The sequence below is a fragment of the Oryctolagus cuniculus genome, chromosome 1, assembly GCF_051225735.1.
Source record: "Oryctolagus cuniculus isolate XC-2025 breed Fujian yellow rabbit chromosome 1, ASM5122573v1, whole genome shotgun sequence".
Lineage (NCBI taxonomy): Eukaryota > Metazoa > Chordata > Mammalia > Lagomorpha > Leporidae > Oryctolagus > Oryctolagus cuniculus.
The window spans coordinates 233,280,074-233,296,449 of record NC_142867.1 but is presented as its reverse complement, the minus strand read 5'-3'; the positions used below and the strand labels follow the sequence as shown (position 1 = coordinate 233,296,449).

General features: G+C 57.9%; 1 protein-coding gene across 1 annotated transcript in view; it reads right to left on the bottom strand.

Moving 5' to 3' along the window:
- The window catches only part of HMCN2 (hemicentin 2), a 141,489-nt gene extending 125,501 nt beyond the window's left edge, over positions 1–15,988 (bottom strand). Inside the window, 1 exon segment of the mRNA XM_089306779.1 lies at positions 15,595–15,988. Coding sequence (XP_089162905.1) covers positions 15,595–15,847 — 253 coding nt within the window. The 5' untranslated portion in view covers positions 15,848–15,988.
- Positions 15,989–16,376: the final 388 nt, after the last annotated feature.

Genomic DNA, 16,376 nt, shown 5'->3' with positions numbered 1-16,376 from the left:
AGGCAGGAGGCAACTCCCAGCCCCCACCCTGACGAGCAGATCCCAACCGGGACCTCAGGTTGGACCAGGGCCCCCCCGAGAGCCCCTCACTCTGCCACCCCAGCCACTCTCGGTGAGGAGGAAGTTCTGAGAAACACCCGATGCATCTCAGAACACGCACAGCAACTACCCAGCCCCAGGCTGACAGATCAGAGCGAAACCTCCAGGATCTCCGGCGTGTAACGGTGTCGGCAGTGAAAATGACAAAGGCTGGCTGTGCTTCCCTCCGTGTCGGCGAGGAAGTTGGAGGCTCTGGAGTGTTCACCCACGGCCGGTGGGAATGCAAAATAGTGCAACCACTTTAGAAAACCACGCTTGGGCCCCTGCACCCGCGTGGGAGACCAGGAGGAAGCACCTGGCTCCTGGCTTCGGGTCGGCGCAGCGCTGGCCGTAGTGGCCATTTGGGGGGTGAACCAACGGAAGGAAGACCTTTCTCTCTGTCTCTCTCTCTCTCACTGTCTATAACTCTACCTGTCAAATAAATAAATAGAAAAAAAAAAAAAACACATAAGTGTCTACAACGTCATCCACCCAGCCCAACCCTAGTCCAAGAGAACCGACCATCCGCGTCCACTCCAGCCGCATGACCCAGCGTTCCTAGCAGCCGTGTTCACACCAGGCCAAAACAGACTGAGCCCAGCGCCCTTCCACCCACGTGTGGAAAAGCAACTGTGGGGTGTGCACATATCCAAGTTCTACCCAGCAGCAACACAGACACGGCTACCCAGACGGGCCGTGCCACAGTGAGACACGAAGGAACCCAGACACCAGACAGCACGCTGGACATCGTGCCGCTCGTGGGAAGTTCTAGAACAGTCAGATCAGAGGGCCCAGGGGCCAGGAGAACTCGAGCTGGAAGAGAGGCCAGGGACCGCCCGAGCAGAGATGTTGTGTGCTGTGCCGGGAGAGGGGCTTCCACAGGGGAGGGTTTGTCCAAACTGCACTGCTAACACGTGCGCATGTCAACGCGTGTCAATCCAGCCCACGAAATGAGAGCTGGACAAGCCGGTAACCACGGAGGAAGGCTGGTGGGAGGAGACGAAGCCGCCTTTCTCATGTGTATATTTGGAGCTGCTGGGTTATAGCTGTATGAGGATTCGTTACATTCTTACCCTTGTTTTGTATATACCTGAAATGCTTTCTAATAAAACACTTTTTAAAAGCAGGGGTCGGGAGCCAGTGCTGTGGCATAGCAGGTTAAGCCACAGCCTGCAGTGCCTGCATCCTATGTGGGCACTTATTTAAGTCCCGGCTGCTCCACTGCCAATCCAGCTTCCTGCTCATGTGCCTGGGAAAGCAGCTGAGGATGGCCCGAGTACCCGGGCCCCTGCGCCCGCGTCAGAGACCCAGGTGAAGTTCCTGGCTTTGGCCTGGCCCAGTCCCTGTCATTGTGGCCATTTAGGGAATGAACCAGCAGATAGAAGATCTCTCTCTCTCTCTTCATTCTCTCTCTCTCTCTCTCATCTCTCTCTCTCTCTCTCTCTCTCTGTCCTTCTCTGTATAACTCTGACTTTCAAATAAAAAATATATCTTTTTCAAAAAAAAACTGTTTTGGCCGCACACTCGGTACAGTGGTTAAGACAGCACTTGGGACGCCTGCATCCCATACTGGAATGTCTGGGTTCAAGTGCCAGCTGCTCTGTGCGTCCTGGGAGGCAGCAGACAACGGCTCAAGTAGTTGAGTCCCTGCCGCCCACACGCAAGTCTCGGATTAAGTTCTGGGCTCCTGGCTTTGGCCTGGCCCAACCTCAGCTGTGGTAGGCGTTTGGGGGAGTGAACCGGCAGATGGAAGATCTCTCTATAAATCTGTCTCTGACTCTCTCTCTCTGTGTTTTTCAAATAAAACGAAAATAAATAAATAAAATTTTTATGGGTTCAAAAAAAAGCAGTCATGGAAAGCCATAGCCAACATAAGCCAAGGCTCCTGCAGCACAAACCAGGGCTGGAATCCACCGTGGGGGTTCTGCGAGGCCGTGGGGACATCAGCTTTCTCAGGAAAACGTGTGCGTCCTTGTTCTGACTGCCACAACCGACTATTTTCAGTCGAAGAGTTCCCAATCCCAGCTGCCCTAGAAAACTGCCCACACACCAGCTCCTCAGCAGACCTTGGGTCTTAGAACGAGAAGGAATCCTCTCACTCTCACCCTCAGTTACCAGGGAAGGATCTGGAAACCCCTGGCCCCCGCCCCCACCTACCAGACCTTCCCATGACCTCTGACCTCTGCCACACCAGCTCAGCCCTCAACCTTTGACCTCAGATGGACGGAACCGGCCTCCTGGCTCCATCCTCTACCAGCTGTGGGGCCTCTCCAAGCTCAGTTCGCTGGCCCAAGCCTAAGTGTTCCCATCTGTCAAATGAGGCCAATACCAACACCACCTCAGCTGCCTACGAGCCACGCACGCCAGCAGGTAAGCTTGGCTCAGAGCAAGGGCCCGGCACTGTGGCTCTGAACGCGAGCCCGGCTGTGCCCCAGCGGGGCTCCCCACCACACAGATGGTCAAATCAACACGAGCTCCTCGGGTTCTAGTTCAACTGTGAAGAGCACCGGCCGCACTCGCTGTTGGCTATTTCCTTACTAGGGAGTCATCGGCATTCAGTGCGTGGGAAACGCTGTTGGGACATTAACGCCCCGACTCTCACTGAGCACCTGCTGAGCGCCAGGCCACGTGCTGCCCGCGCCTTACCCACGCTGACAGAATGGAAGCCCAGGGAGGTCAGGAAGTCGCCCAGGGACACACAGGCAGTAGGTGGCAGAGCTGGGAGATGGCCAGGACATGAACCCCCCTGAGCCCCTGTTCCCTGGGCCCGTACACTGAGAAGTTCCCGATGTGTAGAAAACAGAAGGCAGGGCCAGAGGCCCCTGTATTTCTGCCACCCGGGGAGTCACTTCCATTTTCGCCTGTGGCCTTCAAACTCTGTAGTTACGTAAACACAAAATACAAAAGTGCATACGCAGGAAGTCTGGATGTATAACTATACTATTTTGAGAGGCGGAGAGAAAGAATAAATCTTCCATTCACCGGTTTACTTCCCAAATGCCCACGACAGCCGGGACTGAGACAGGCCAAAGCCAGCAGCGTCTCCCACATGGGTGGCAGGAACCCATAACTTGACCCACACTGCTGCCTCCCAGGGTCTGCATTAGCGGGAAGCTGGAGTCAGGAGTCGGAGGCAGGTTTCAAACCCCAGGATTCTGACGTGGGACTCAGCTGCCCCCACCCCTGACAAGGACTTTTAACCTGATTCTTTTCACCGCACAACAGGTTAGCTACTCAGTGCAACATCACTTTTAGTAACTGCAAAAGCAGCTTTGTATAAATACCTAAGAGCCACCTTGCGGACTCCTGCTGTTCGGTCTGCTGCTTCCAGAGTGGACAGAGCGCGATCTTTATGTCCAAGGACTCGCCCAGCCACACCCTCAGGCCTCATTCCCAAGAGCAGAGTTCCCAGCCCTGGGCAAAGGCACTGGCGCCGCAGGCTTTGGACGCAAACACAGCGACCTCAGAAGTGGCCTCCTGTCCCTAACCGCCCCCACTCCAGGGCCGGAAGAGGAAGCTCCGGGCGCCCCTGCTCAGAGATCCATCCCCACCACCTCTCGCCTGAGACCCCGTCCTGCAAGCGTCAGTTCAGCCCTCCCTGTCCTGCCCACGCCGTGGCCCCCGCACTCCGCAGTCCCCGGAGCTGGCCCAGGGCTCGCCGAGCTCCCGCTCCCTCTTCCCAGGACGGCGAGGAGGAGGAAGCTGCTGAAGGTGGGTATCACAGGAGAACCGGCTCCAGCGGGAAGAGGGGCCACGGCCAGGGGTCTCTGTGCTCCCTACGGGGTCGGGCCAGGGTCAGGGGCTGCTCTTTGGTGGACAGCCAGCCAAAGGCCAGGGCCAGCGTCACGGCATAGTGGGTTAAGCCACTGCTTGCAATGCCAGTGTCCCACACGGGCACCAGCTGGAGTCCCGGCTGCCCCACTTCTGATCCAGCTTCCTGCTAACGTGCCTGGGAAAGCACAGGAGCTGGCCCGAGTGCTTGGGCTCCTGCACCCACGTGGGAGACCTGGGTGAAGCTCCTGGTTTCGGACTGGCCCAATCCTGGCTGTTGAGGCCACTTGTAAAGTGAACCAGCAGATGGAAGATCTCCCTCCCTCCCTCCCTCCCTCCCTCCCTCTCTCCCTCTCCCTCTCCCTCTCCCTCTCCCTCTCCCTCTCTCTCTCTCTCTTTCTCTCTCTCCCTCTCTCTCTCTCTCCAGCTCTGCCTTTTAAAGAAATCTTTTTGGAGAAGAGGAGGGGAGGGTGGGGTGGGCATCTACATGGGTCTACTCACCAAGAGAAAACGGTGGCCACCTGCGTCAGTCCCTGCCATCTGTGTTCTTCTTTTCTTTTAGTTTACTTTCACTGCTCTGTAAACAACTGTGCAGGGCTGAGAACCCAGTCTGGTCAGCTGGGTTGAGGGTGGGGAGATCCCCGTGCACGGCCTGGGGATCCTGCCTCTGGGAGCGAGCAGCGTGCTTCAGGGAGACCGGGTTCCCCCTGAGCAAGGCTCAGGCCTCCCTGCACAGCTGCCCCCTGCCCCGGGGGTGTGGCCAACGCCTGTCCTGGGGAGCTTCCAGGGTAGGGGATCCCCTAGGCTCCAGGCCGGGGCAGGCTTCCCGGCGGCCTCTGGCTCAGTCTCCCGCTGCAGCACCTGCAAAGAATGCGGGTTTCTCCCTGCAGCTCGGAGCCTGACACGGAGGCGTGGCAAGGCCGGGCTCCTGCTGCCGCTCCAGCAGAGACGCGATTCCTGGTCTCTGCCGGCCTCGGTGGGCGGCGGCTGCCTGGGCTCACGGCGCCTTCCTCCATCTTCAGCCAAGGGGCATCTTCCAACCTCTCCAACTTTCTCTCACTCTGTCTCTCCCCTCCTCCCTCTCTCTCCAGTCGCATGCCCTCCTCTATTCCCACTCCTGTACAAGGCACCTGTGATTACAATGGGCCCCACCTGAGTGACCCCAGCCCCTCGCCCACTCAAGAGCACTCACTGGCTCACACCTGCATGGCCCCTTCACGCTGGCCGACCCCCGGCAGGTCCTGAGGGTTAGGATCTGTGCAGCTGGGAAGGCGTGGCCTCTGCCCACGCAGCTGCTCCTCCTGTGTCCAGCAAGAGTGCACTTGGACAAAACAAACAAGACCACCAACTCAGGTGCCCGACACGACGATGCCGAGGACGACCCTCCCTGTCGCTTTAAAAGGTGGGGGAACTGAGGCTCCTGCAGACTGAGCCCCTTGGGGTCCGGGGCGGGGAAGGCTTAGCGCAGGAGTTGCTGGGAAACCTCGTGCGGGCAGTGACCCCCTCTGGCTCCTACACCATAGAGGGTCCCAGCGCAGAGTGAGCCATCGGTGCTGCTCACCTGGGCGGGGGAGTCAGCGCATCCGTGGAGTCCAGGCTGCTGGGGCGGCTCCAGGGAGGACCCAGGCCTTGTTTCCCTCTAGAGGCCGTGCCTGGCGCAGGGCCGGCGACCTGGTTCACACTCAACCGATACTGCTACGTGCCGAACCCGCCCAAGTCTCTGGGCCTCGCACGGCCAAAGACTGGCGCCTGTCACTCAGAGGAACCAATCCGAAGGGCTGGAAACCGCATGCGACCGTTTGGGGCACACAGAGAGGTGGACAAGGCCCAGGCAGGGCAGCCAGACTGACCAAGGTGGCCCTGACTCCTCTGGTGATGGCAGAGCGGGGAGAGGGGCAGCAAAGCCCAGAGGTAAGGCTTTGGGATCATCACCTCAAGTTCAAAACAAACCCAGGAAAGTGCAGGTTTATACACACAAGTGTGACTTCTCCCCCTCCCTGCCTGGAGCCCCAGCCGCTGCCCACCCATCCCGTCACTCTCAGGGCAGGACCAGCTTCCCAGATGCCAAGAGGGGCACCTACTATTTATTGTCCCCATTTGACGGAGGAAAAAATTGAGGCCCGAGGAATTACAACTCAGAGGAACTCAACTCTGAATTGGTCTGATCCAAGCTGCCAACCAGCACGAAGCTGCAGACACCCAAAAAGCACCCCCCAGGCCCTCACTGCTGCTCCTGAGGGGGAGGGAGGAGGTTCGTGACTGAAGGTGGCCACTTGCCAAACAGCTGGGCAGATGTGGCGTGCGGTCGGCTGCACAGAGGATCAAACCCCTGCCCGTGGCTCCCCTCCAGCGCCCGGCAGCATATGAGCCCCAGAAGCCTGGCCCACACCTCCGGGAGCAGCACCAGGAGGGTGCGTGGCCAGCCCCGGGGACTCTGCGGGACATGGAGGAGCACTCGGGCCTGAAGAGCCCAGTCCCCGGCCCAGAGCAGGAGCGACTGCAACGCGCCCAGCCATCCTCCGCCCGCGGAAAGTCGGCCACTCGCCGCTGCCCCACAACAAACACAGCTCTGGGTGAAGAGCGTCAGGGCTGCGGCCAGGCACCGAGTCCAGTCTCGGATCTTCCAACGAGGACACTTCCCAGGGCCTGCCCTCCCCCCCTTCGTTCTCAAAGTAGGGCTCGATCCCTGGCGCCTGTGTGCCCCCTCCTCTGGCCGCAGGGACCCCAGGCAGAGTCCCACTCGGCCACACTGTGGGCAAACGGCGCCCCCTCACTCAAAGGCAGCGGCTGGGCAGAGGGACTGGGAGCTCCTAGAATTTCTGCTGTGTCAGAGCCAGGGTCCGGGCAGATGTGGCTCCCATGGCGACCTCCCCAGAACAGGGACCCGCTGGGCAGGAGGCTCTGCCCAGACCGAAGCTGCCCCAGGACCTTCCTCTGTCCTCTCCTTGCTCTGCAGGAGTCCAGAAGCTGAGCCTACTCAGGGCCTCCTCCCCGGGCCTCCCCTCCCTCCCTGAGCCCCCGGGCCCCGCTTTGCCTGAGTGCCCCCCCCCACCGGCTCCACCTGCTGTGGTCCCATCCAGGAGACGCCCGCCTCAGGGCCACTGCGTCTCTGTTCCCAGGCCTGACCCTTCCCCGCCGCCCAGCTCCTCTCCCCGCAACTCCACGTCACTCCCTGAGGAGCACCATGGGCCGTGATCGCCACCCCAGCTTGGCTGCTCGTCGCGGGCCTGTGTGGCCTCGCCGAGCCCTCAAGGACCCCGCCTGAGTGGGTGAGTACGGTGCACCTGCGACCAGCCTGGGTCACACAGCAGAGTGCACTAGCCCCACCCACCCAGCCCCACCCAGCCCCCCACACATGCTGCCCCCCCAGCCTTCCCCACCCTCTGCCCACCTCTTGCAGCCCCCAAAGCCTGGCTCCCCTGCCCTGCACATGCTTGACAAGGCCGCGGCAGGACAGGGATGCGCCGCCCCGCCTCCGAGCAGTTCCGGGCCAGGCTAAGGGAGGGCGTGCTCCCTTCATTCCAGCTCCCGGTGACAGGCTGGCCGCTGGCAGTGGCACTCGGGGGTGACAGTGAGGACCCCACACACGCACAGGCAACCTGGAGCTCGCCCCCAGAGCCCAGGCCGTGCTGCCCTGGGCGAGCGTGCGGACCACTCACACACGCTGTCTGCCTGTGTGCTCCGCCCAGGGGGACGCAGATCCCTCCGCCCTGGGCAGGGCCAGCGGGGCACCACCCGCAGGCGACGGTGAACGCTCCAACACGCACACGCGTGCAGACTGAAGCAGAACATCACTTCCCACGGGTCAGACTTCCAGGAAGGGGCAGAGTGGGGTCCCTGAGGCTGCAGGGACGTGGGAAGACGCAGCCCAGGCTCGCGCTGGCTGCAGGAGGGCCGAGCGGCTCGGCACTGGAGGGCAGTTTGCCGGGACCACAGGAACGGGGCACCTCCGAAACCGATGCGTGGTTCATGGCAGGGAATCCGCCCAAGACAGCGCTGCAAGCTGCGCGTTTACTGGACAGTGACGGGCCGCCTGGAAAACACGATCGCTCCCTAGTGCTTGGGCGCCTCGGGTGGCCGCGCAGTGGGGGTCCACGCTCCTGACGCTGAAGGACAGCCATGACTTATGACACGGGGGGCATGGCGACAAAGCTCTCTGTGCTGGGACTTTAAAAATTAGGGGTGTGTACATATACAAGTGAACACACATACACACAGCATGCACACTGCACATACACACATAATACACAGCACATGCACAATACAATCAGTACACATGTACACACACAGCACACATGTACACACAACACATACAGCACACATGGTGTACACACAGCACATACAGTACACACAGTACAACAGCACACGTGTAGACAGCACACACAGTGCGCACTCAGCACATACAATATACACATGGTGTACACACAGTACACACACAGCACATGCACAATACAATCAGTACACGTATACACACAACACATACAGCACACATGTACACACAGCACATACAGTACACACAGTACAATAGCACACGTGTGCAGACAGCACACACAGTGCACACACAGCACATACAATATACATATGCTGTACACACAGTACACACACAGCACACGTGTACACACAGACACACAGTACAACAGCACACGTGTACAGACAGCACACACAGTGCACACTCGGCACATATAACATACATATGCTGTACATACAGTACACACACAGCACATGTGTACACATGGCACATACACAGACACACACTACAACAGCACATGTGTGTACACAGCACACACAGTGCATGCAATGCACACATGGCACATGCATGCGGCACATACTAGCATGCACATAAAACACAACACACAACACATACACATAACACAGAGTACACAAGGCACACATGGTGTACACACAGCAAACACATATAGCACACAAATAGCACGCATGGTGCGTGTACAGTATACACACAGCACACACAAAAACCATACACTATACAGTATACACATATCACAAATACACACAACACAGAGCACACACCGCACAGCCAGCGCACACAGTGCACGCAGACCCGAGCCCTGGAACACCACCAGAATGCTAACACGTCTGCGTGTCTGGCAGTAGTGGTGCTAGGCTATTTTCTAAACGTGTGGTCATCTCGCCGTCCTCGAAGGAAACGGACCAGCACCATGAGCTGGCAGGACTGAGCCCTGATGCTGTCGTGTGACGAGGAATGCGAAGCCGGAGCGCCAGGCGCGGGAGGCAGAGCTCTCAGACCGTCACGGGCAGCCCGAATCCCCCGACCTCACGGCACCGTCCACAGCCGTGCCAGGACCGACACAGGAAACGCACTCACACAAACGGATCCCAGTTAGTAACGTATTTCTCCCGGCAGGAGCCAGGTGCCAGAGCGGCTGGTCAAAGCCAGAAGAGGCACCTGTGGATCCTCACCACTCGCCCCTGGTTGGGGTTTTGTGAAATTTTTTTAAAAAAAATTTTTTTTTGACAGGCAGAGTGGACAGTGAGAGAGAGAGACAGAGAGAAAGGTCTTCCTTTGCCGTTGGTTCACCCTCCAATGGCCGCTGCAGCTGTCGCGCTGCGGCCGGCGCACCGCGCTGATCCAAAGGCAGGAGCCAGGTGCTTCTCCTGGTCTCCCATGTGGGTGCAGGGCTAGGCTAATCCTCTGCCTGCGGCGCCGGCACACCAGGTTCTAGTCCTGGTCGGGGTGCCGGTTCTATCCCGGTTGCTCCTCTTCCAGTCCAGCTCTCTGCTGTGGCCCGGGAGTGCAGTGGAGGATGGCCCAAGTGCTTGGGCCCTGCACCCCATGGGAGACCAGGAGGAAGCACCTGGCTCCTGGCTTTGGATTGGCGCAGCGCGCCAGCCCTGGTGGCCATTTGGGGGATGAACCAACGGAAGGAAGATCTTTCTCTCTGCCTCTCTCTCTCTCACTGTCTAACTCTGCCTGTCAAAAAAAAATTTTTTTTTTTTTAAATTAGGAACGAAACCATCTTCCTTCACTTGATGACAAGAAGCTCAATCCAGGACCCAGCGTCACACACAGCGCGGGGCAGACGCAGGGACGAAAGGAGCGCGCGTGCAGCCTGGAGCCGGCACCGTCCCGAGTGTTCCAGCCGCTCACCCCGAAGGGGCCCTCCGAAACGTCTGTTTGAAATGGAATTAAAACATGAATTGACATGAAACCTGCTTTTCACAAACTTTCCCAAGACCCTGTGTACACAGCACACGTTAAATGCACGAGATACTGAGCTGGAGAAGAAGAGACGGTGTGATGACTTGGGCAGGCTATGCCTGGCAGCCCAGAACGGTTCAGAAATTACACCCCAAAAGCGAGCTTACAAAGGCAGCCGTAAAAGGCTGGAAAGCAAATAAATGTATGAAAACAAACTGCTCTCCAACATACTAGCAATACTCACTGGCAAAAAATGTCATGAAAAAAAAATTCCCAGTCAAAATAGTAACAAAAAGCAAAATATTTAGAAATGATCTTTAAAAGCAATGGGTGGAACTTTTAAGGAAAAAAGCCTATAAATCTTTACCAGGGGAAGTAAACACATGAGCAGAGGCACAGGCACGTCTGCTCGGGGACAACTGGATTTCTTAAAGGCGACTTCTGCCCCAAATCAAGATTTAGCACCAAGCGGAATTACGGGGGGGGGGGGGGGGGGTTAGTAAGCTTTTCTATATTTCATCTGAAAGAATAAGTGCACGAGGCTATTCCGAAAATGAAGAATATGAATGAAAGGGCGTGAGCTGGCCTCGGAGACCTGGGACGTGGCGGGTCTGCAAAGCCAAAGGCGGGGGGCTGTCCTCAGGCCCTCGATGCTGTTCCCACACAGTGCAGGCACCTGCAAGTGCTAACGACAGTTCAGCAAAGGGGTGGTGGGAGGTGGAAGCCAGGGCCGTCACCGTCGGGACAGGTGCAGGTAAGCCACGCGTGAGTGGGAAGGGGGCCACAGGGACCCACGTGGTCACAACCGAGACTTGGAGACACCAGCAGGAATTCACGGGGAGCTCAGTATAGACAGTTACATGTAGAAGCCCTTACCGGTGCAGACACCAGCTACAAACACAGCACGCCGCCCCTCGTCCCATCAGCCAGAGACAGTCTAGAAGCACCTACAGCCCAGTGGCCACAAGCACCCTTGACACCCACACTGTGGTATCTAACACCACTTTCCCATTAAAGGAATTGGGGCTGAGAGATGGTTGATTCTATGACTGGGGCAGGAAACACAGATGATGCCCGGATCATCTTATCGTGCCGTAAAGCCAGAAAGAGCACAAAAAATAAAAATTAATCAAGGAAATTTTTTTAAACACCACGAACACAACCATGAGGGTGTCCCAACCGGACATGGGAGCCAACTGAGCGAGTTCCCCATGACCAAAGTAAGAAAAATTTGAGCCACAAAATAAACCAAGTGGTTTTGGATGATAATCCCAAGGATACAATAAATACCCATGATGCCATGCTCACACACACACACGTGAATGAATAATAAATAAACACATGGGGAAGACAGCTCTCCTGGCAGAAGAACCCCAGATGATTTCCATAGGCACTAGGCCCACCCCAGGAGGTGGGTGGGCTGTACAGGGACTTCCTGCCAGAGTCCAGGATGGGAGCAGAGAGTGAGACAGCAACTTCCCAGTGGGCAGTCCTGGCAGGTCCTGCCCGAGCTGGCCAGCAAGCTCGTCATGTTGATGGCAGGGACCCTGCACCCACATGGGAGATCTGGACAGAGTTCCAGGCACCTGGCTTCACCTGGCCCAGCCCTGGTTGTTGAGGGCATTCAGGAATGAACCAGTAAAGGAAGATCTCTTGCTGTCTATCGGTCTCTGTCTCGCAAATAAAAATAAGTAAATAAAATCTATAAAGGAAAACTAAGGACATCTGAATAAAATATGCACTGTAGTTAATAGCAGTGTACCAACATTCATTCATTCATTGTGATGAGTATGACATAATGTAAATTTTGAATCATAGGGGAAACTGGTTATTGGGCATGTGGGACCTTTCTGTACTACCTTCACAACCATTTTACAGACCCAAAGTTAAAGACTGATTCAGCATTGTAAAAGAATAATATGAGGAAGAAGTCAGTCTGTTGGCACATAGCATAAAGCCGATGGTTAACGTAATGTGCACCCAGCACGAGGACTGAATCACCACAGGACAGAGTGGGAGGCCAGAGAGTTTCCTAGTGGAGCAAGCCACCGGGCGTAAGGCAGGTTCCAAATGAACAAAAAGAAAGGACATAGAGCCAGCGCTGTGGTGTAGTGGGTTAAAGCCCTGGCCTGAAGCGCCAGCACCCCATGTGGGCACCAGTTCCAGTCCTGGCTGCTCCTCTTCCCATCCAGCTCTCTGCTGTGGCCTGGGAAAGCAGTAGAAGATGGCCCAGGTGCTTGGGCCCCTGCACCCGCATAGGAGAACCCGAAGAAGCTCCTGGCTCCTGGCTTCGGATCCGCACAGCTCTGGCCGTTGCGGCCATTTGGGGAGTGAACCAGTGGTTGGAAGACTGCTCTCTCTCTGTCTCTACCTCTCTCTGTAACTCTTTCAAAAAAATAAATAAATCTTAAAAAAAAAAAAAAAAAAAAGTGAAACAGCCAGGTCTCAAACAGGCACTGGAGGCATGGCTTGAGGAAAAAAAAAGAAAGAAAGGAAGGACTATTGGATAGACCGGACTAGCCCATTCTAGAGTATCTCAGATTCTTTTTTACACCAAGCATGATCTTTTTTTAAGTTCTAGGATAAAGAATTAAATGCCAAGAAAGAAAACAAAAAAAAAATCAAGAATATCCCTGATTTTGTGATAGGGAAATTTTAAAAAGCCCTTTTAAGCGTGCACATGAAGAAACCACCAGACTCCACAGATTCCCCCACTTAAACACTGAAAACTTCAAGACAGCAGCGGAGGCAACGCCAACAAGGAAACAGCAGAAAATAACCACACAGCGAGAAACAGCTAATGTCAGCAGCACGGAGTCCTCACAGCAAGTGAAAAGACCAGAAAGCCCCCCCCCCCCGGGAAAAATTAGCAAAGAAATGGGCAATTTACAAGAAAAGAAATTCACACACACACACACACACACACACGCCCTAGTGAACATCTGAAAATGGACCAAACTTCCCTAGCCGTTAAACAGCAGATAACACATTGCATCTTTTGAACTAGGACCAAAAAAAGTTTTATTCCAATTCCCAGGGTTGGGGGCAGCAGCACTAAAACCGACCTCTGGACCCAGGTTAAACTCCTGGAACATTCTAGAAAACAACTTGAAGAGCTGCCCACCCACTCGGCGCGTTAAAAGCAGCCTAGGAATTCCACTTCGAGGAACTTCAATCCTACGGAAAAAGCAACCAAAGATGAGGACAAGGACTGACCCACAAGAGGGCTTTCTGTAATGTTTTCTTAGAGAAAAACCAGAAACAAAGGAAATTTTCAGCCGAAAGAAGCAATTAGCGAGCGCCTAACTTTCCTATCTGGAAACATGTCCCCTTTTTTTTTTTTTTTCCACGTAGAAACGTTAACAAAACTTTCCAAAGCAGATTCTGGTCGGTCTCCCAGCCTGTCCACTCTGGGGCCACTGCTGCCTGCCTGGGGGCTGGGAGAAGGCTTCCTGGAGGAGGCAGCCCTTGGGGGCTGTTTGGCTCGAGCTCCACTTGCTGCTTCAAGACTTCCAGCAGAAGCCCGCAGCGGCTGCCCGCAGCCATAGAAGGAAATCCACGTTCAGCTGCTCAGCCCAGAGCCCGCCGGGATCCAGCCTTGCCCCTCCCGGCTTCCCGGCCTCACTCCCCCGCTGCAGCTCCCACGCACACCTGTCCCTCCATGTCAGCCACCCGGCCATCTTCCTGCCACTACCCAGCAAGCTCTATGAACCTCCCCCCCCCGGGGGGGGTCCTCCATCCCTGCTGGCTCCCCAGCGCCTCGCATCTGCCAGGCAAACCTTCATTTGTGCTCCTGAAGCTCAGCTCCAAGGCCACCCCCCTCGGAGAGCCTTTTGTCCGTCCCCTCCCTTGAGGACTGACCAGCGACCGGAGCTGGGACCGGAGCCAGTGCGTGTCACTTTGCACCCCCGCAGCCTGTCCCCCGCAGGCTGTGGGCTCCCTGCCTCCTCCTGGTTCCATGGCTGCTCCAACGCCTGCACCTGCAGGTGTCTCCAAAAAGGATGGTCGGGGGATGTTGGAAGAGGACTGGCTGCCTTGTTTCACAGAAGTCGGGGTGACGGGCTGAGCTTTCTGGCTGGTGGGGAGCTGCACCTCCAGCCTCACCCACAGAAGACAGGTGGGGGCTGGAAGGAGGGCTTCCTGCAAGCGGCTGACGGCCGGAGCAGGGCGGTGAGGACGCTGGGTCTGGCCCCAGCAGGCTGCTGTCTCGCCCTGCGATGGGAGCCAAGCGTGTTAGAGACGAATGTGGGTTAGGAACCAGCAATGACATCGCCCTGCCAGGTGGCCTTTGGGGAGTCTCACTGGGGTCCTGGGTCGCAGTTGCTCCAACTGCAGGGTGAAGGCGTGTGTTAGGTGACCTGTGGGCTGCTTCAGGTGATGTCTTTGGAAGCCCAAGAACAATCCAGAGAAGGGGGGGATAGGAGACAGAGGCATACCCGTGTCCTAGCTGGGCCCCGGGACACACTTCACACCCTACCTCCTCGCAGTGCCCCCTCCCCACTGCTCCCGACCCCAGCCTGTCCTTTCCACGTTCCCATAAATCTCTTCCTGGTCTCCTGGCTTCTGTGCTGTGAGCCGCCACGTCTTGCCCCACCACGCCACTCCAGGAAGCAGCTCCAACTCCAAGGCCCTGCACAGCGAGCTCAGTGCGGGCCTGCGAGGGAGGTGTCTGGCCACCACTCCCATCCCTCCAGGACCTGCAGCGATGTGGTATTAAACACAGCTCATTCTAGAAGGGCTCATGAGCAGACAGCACTCGCCCGCTCACCGTGTATTTTCTCAGTTCAAAAACCCATCGCCAGGCAACTTTGCAAGGAATCTGCCTCTGCAGGGCGCTTTCTCTAGCGGCCCTTCTGGGTCGAGGGCTAGACAGACGCAGAGAGACGCCGCAGGGTCCAGGGGCAAGCCGGCGGCTGTGTTCCGTCCGTCCCCCCTTGCTTTGCGGTGAGTTCAAAATGACCCAAGAGCGTTGGAGGAGAAGCAGTCCGGCTGCTGGGGGCCTGGTCCTGCAGTGCAGGGCTCCCCACCCCCTGCCCAGGGACCCCAGGCTGAGCTGCCAGGAATGGGGGGTGGGGTAGCAGGGCTGCGGCAGCAGGTGGCGGACAGCGGGGCGGGAGGGGCACTGCCCGTCTCTGCGGGAAGACAGGTGAGGGAGGCAGCACGCAGCTCCTGGGCTGGGTTTCACAGGGGTCCCATTTCTGTCCCCAAGGCCCGCCTCTTGGGGCTGTTCTGGCCTCAGTCCCACACCGGGGTACATTTTAATTAACAAAAGGCAAATGCGGGGCCCTGGATAGGGTGCGTTCTCGCCGTTTGTTGGGTGAGGACAGATAAGGTCAGGAAGGTGGGGTCACTTGCTGGAGTCTCGGCCCAGAGTGGCACTGAAGCGCTGAGCTACCTGCCACACGCACACTGACAGCGCCCTCCCCGAGGTGCGGGAGGGGAGAGGGGAGGGAAGGGTGAGGTCAGGCCCTGCCCCAGGTGCCCAAGAAGGCGTCCCCGCCCCAGCAGCGGATGCTCAGGGCCGCGCGGGGTGCCGCGCCCGCCCGGGAGGGGACGCGGGGCGCTACCTGGGTCGTGGAAGGGCACCAGCACGTAGTTGGCGATGGCCTGGCTGCGGCTGCTCAGGCTGCGCTCCAGAATGCGCGAGGCGCCATCGATCACCTGCATCAGGTCGTCCCACATGGAGCCAGTGACATCGAAGACGAAAGCCAGGGTGGCGTCCCCCGTGGCCGGGGGAAGCGCAGTGGCGGGCGCGCCGGCCAGCGCCGCTGCCGCGGAGACGGCCAGCAGCAGCCGCGGGAGCAGCGCTCGAGGCTTCATGCTGAGCGTGGCCGATTGGCCGCGGCCGCCGCGATACAGGCGCACGGGTGGAGGAGCGCGGCGGCCCGGGTGCGCCCAGCAGCTGCCGCGGCGAGGCAGCCGCTGCAGCGCGCGGTGCCTCAGTGCCTCGCTGCGCCGTCGGGCCGGTGCGCACAGGACAGGGGCGCGCGGCGGGGTCCCCCTGCTGGGAGCCCGAGGCGGGTCCTAGAGCCCACCCCGTTCAGGGTCACGGGCCCGCCTCCTCCACTCCCCCCCACCGTGACTCAAACTTTCCCAGCCCCACTGCTCTCCAGTCCAGCCCTGAGGTTAGGGGAGGACGCGGGGCCCTGGCCAAGGCGACGAGAGATGGAGATTGCCGGACATCCCGGACACCTGCGCCTCCCGCTGACTGGCGGGCTTGGAGCCGACCAGCTGCGGGGGCAGGAAGGGGAGGACGCAACAGTGCAGCCCTGCCCCCCCCCAGTTAGCCCTAGACTTTGTGGCTTGCTCTACCCACCCACCCACCCCAAACTCCCCCAACCCATGCGCA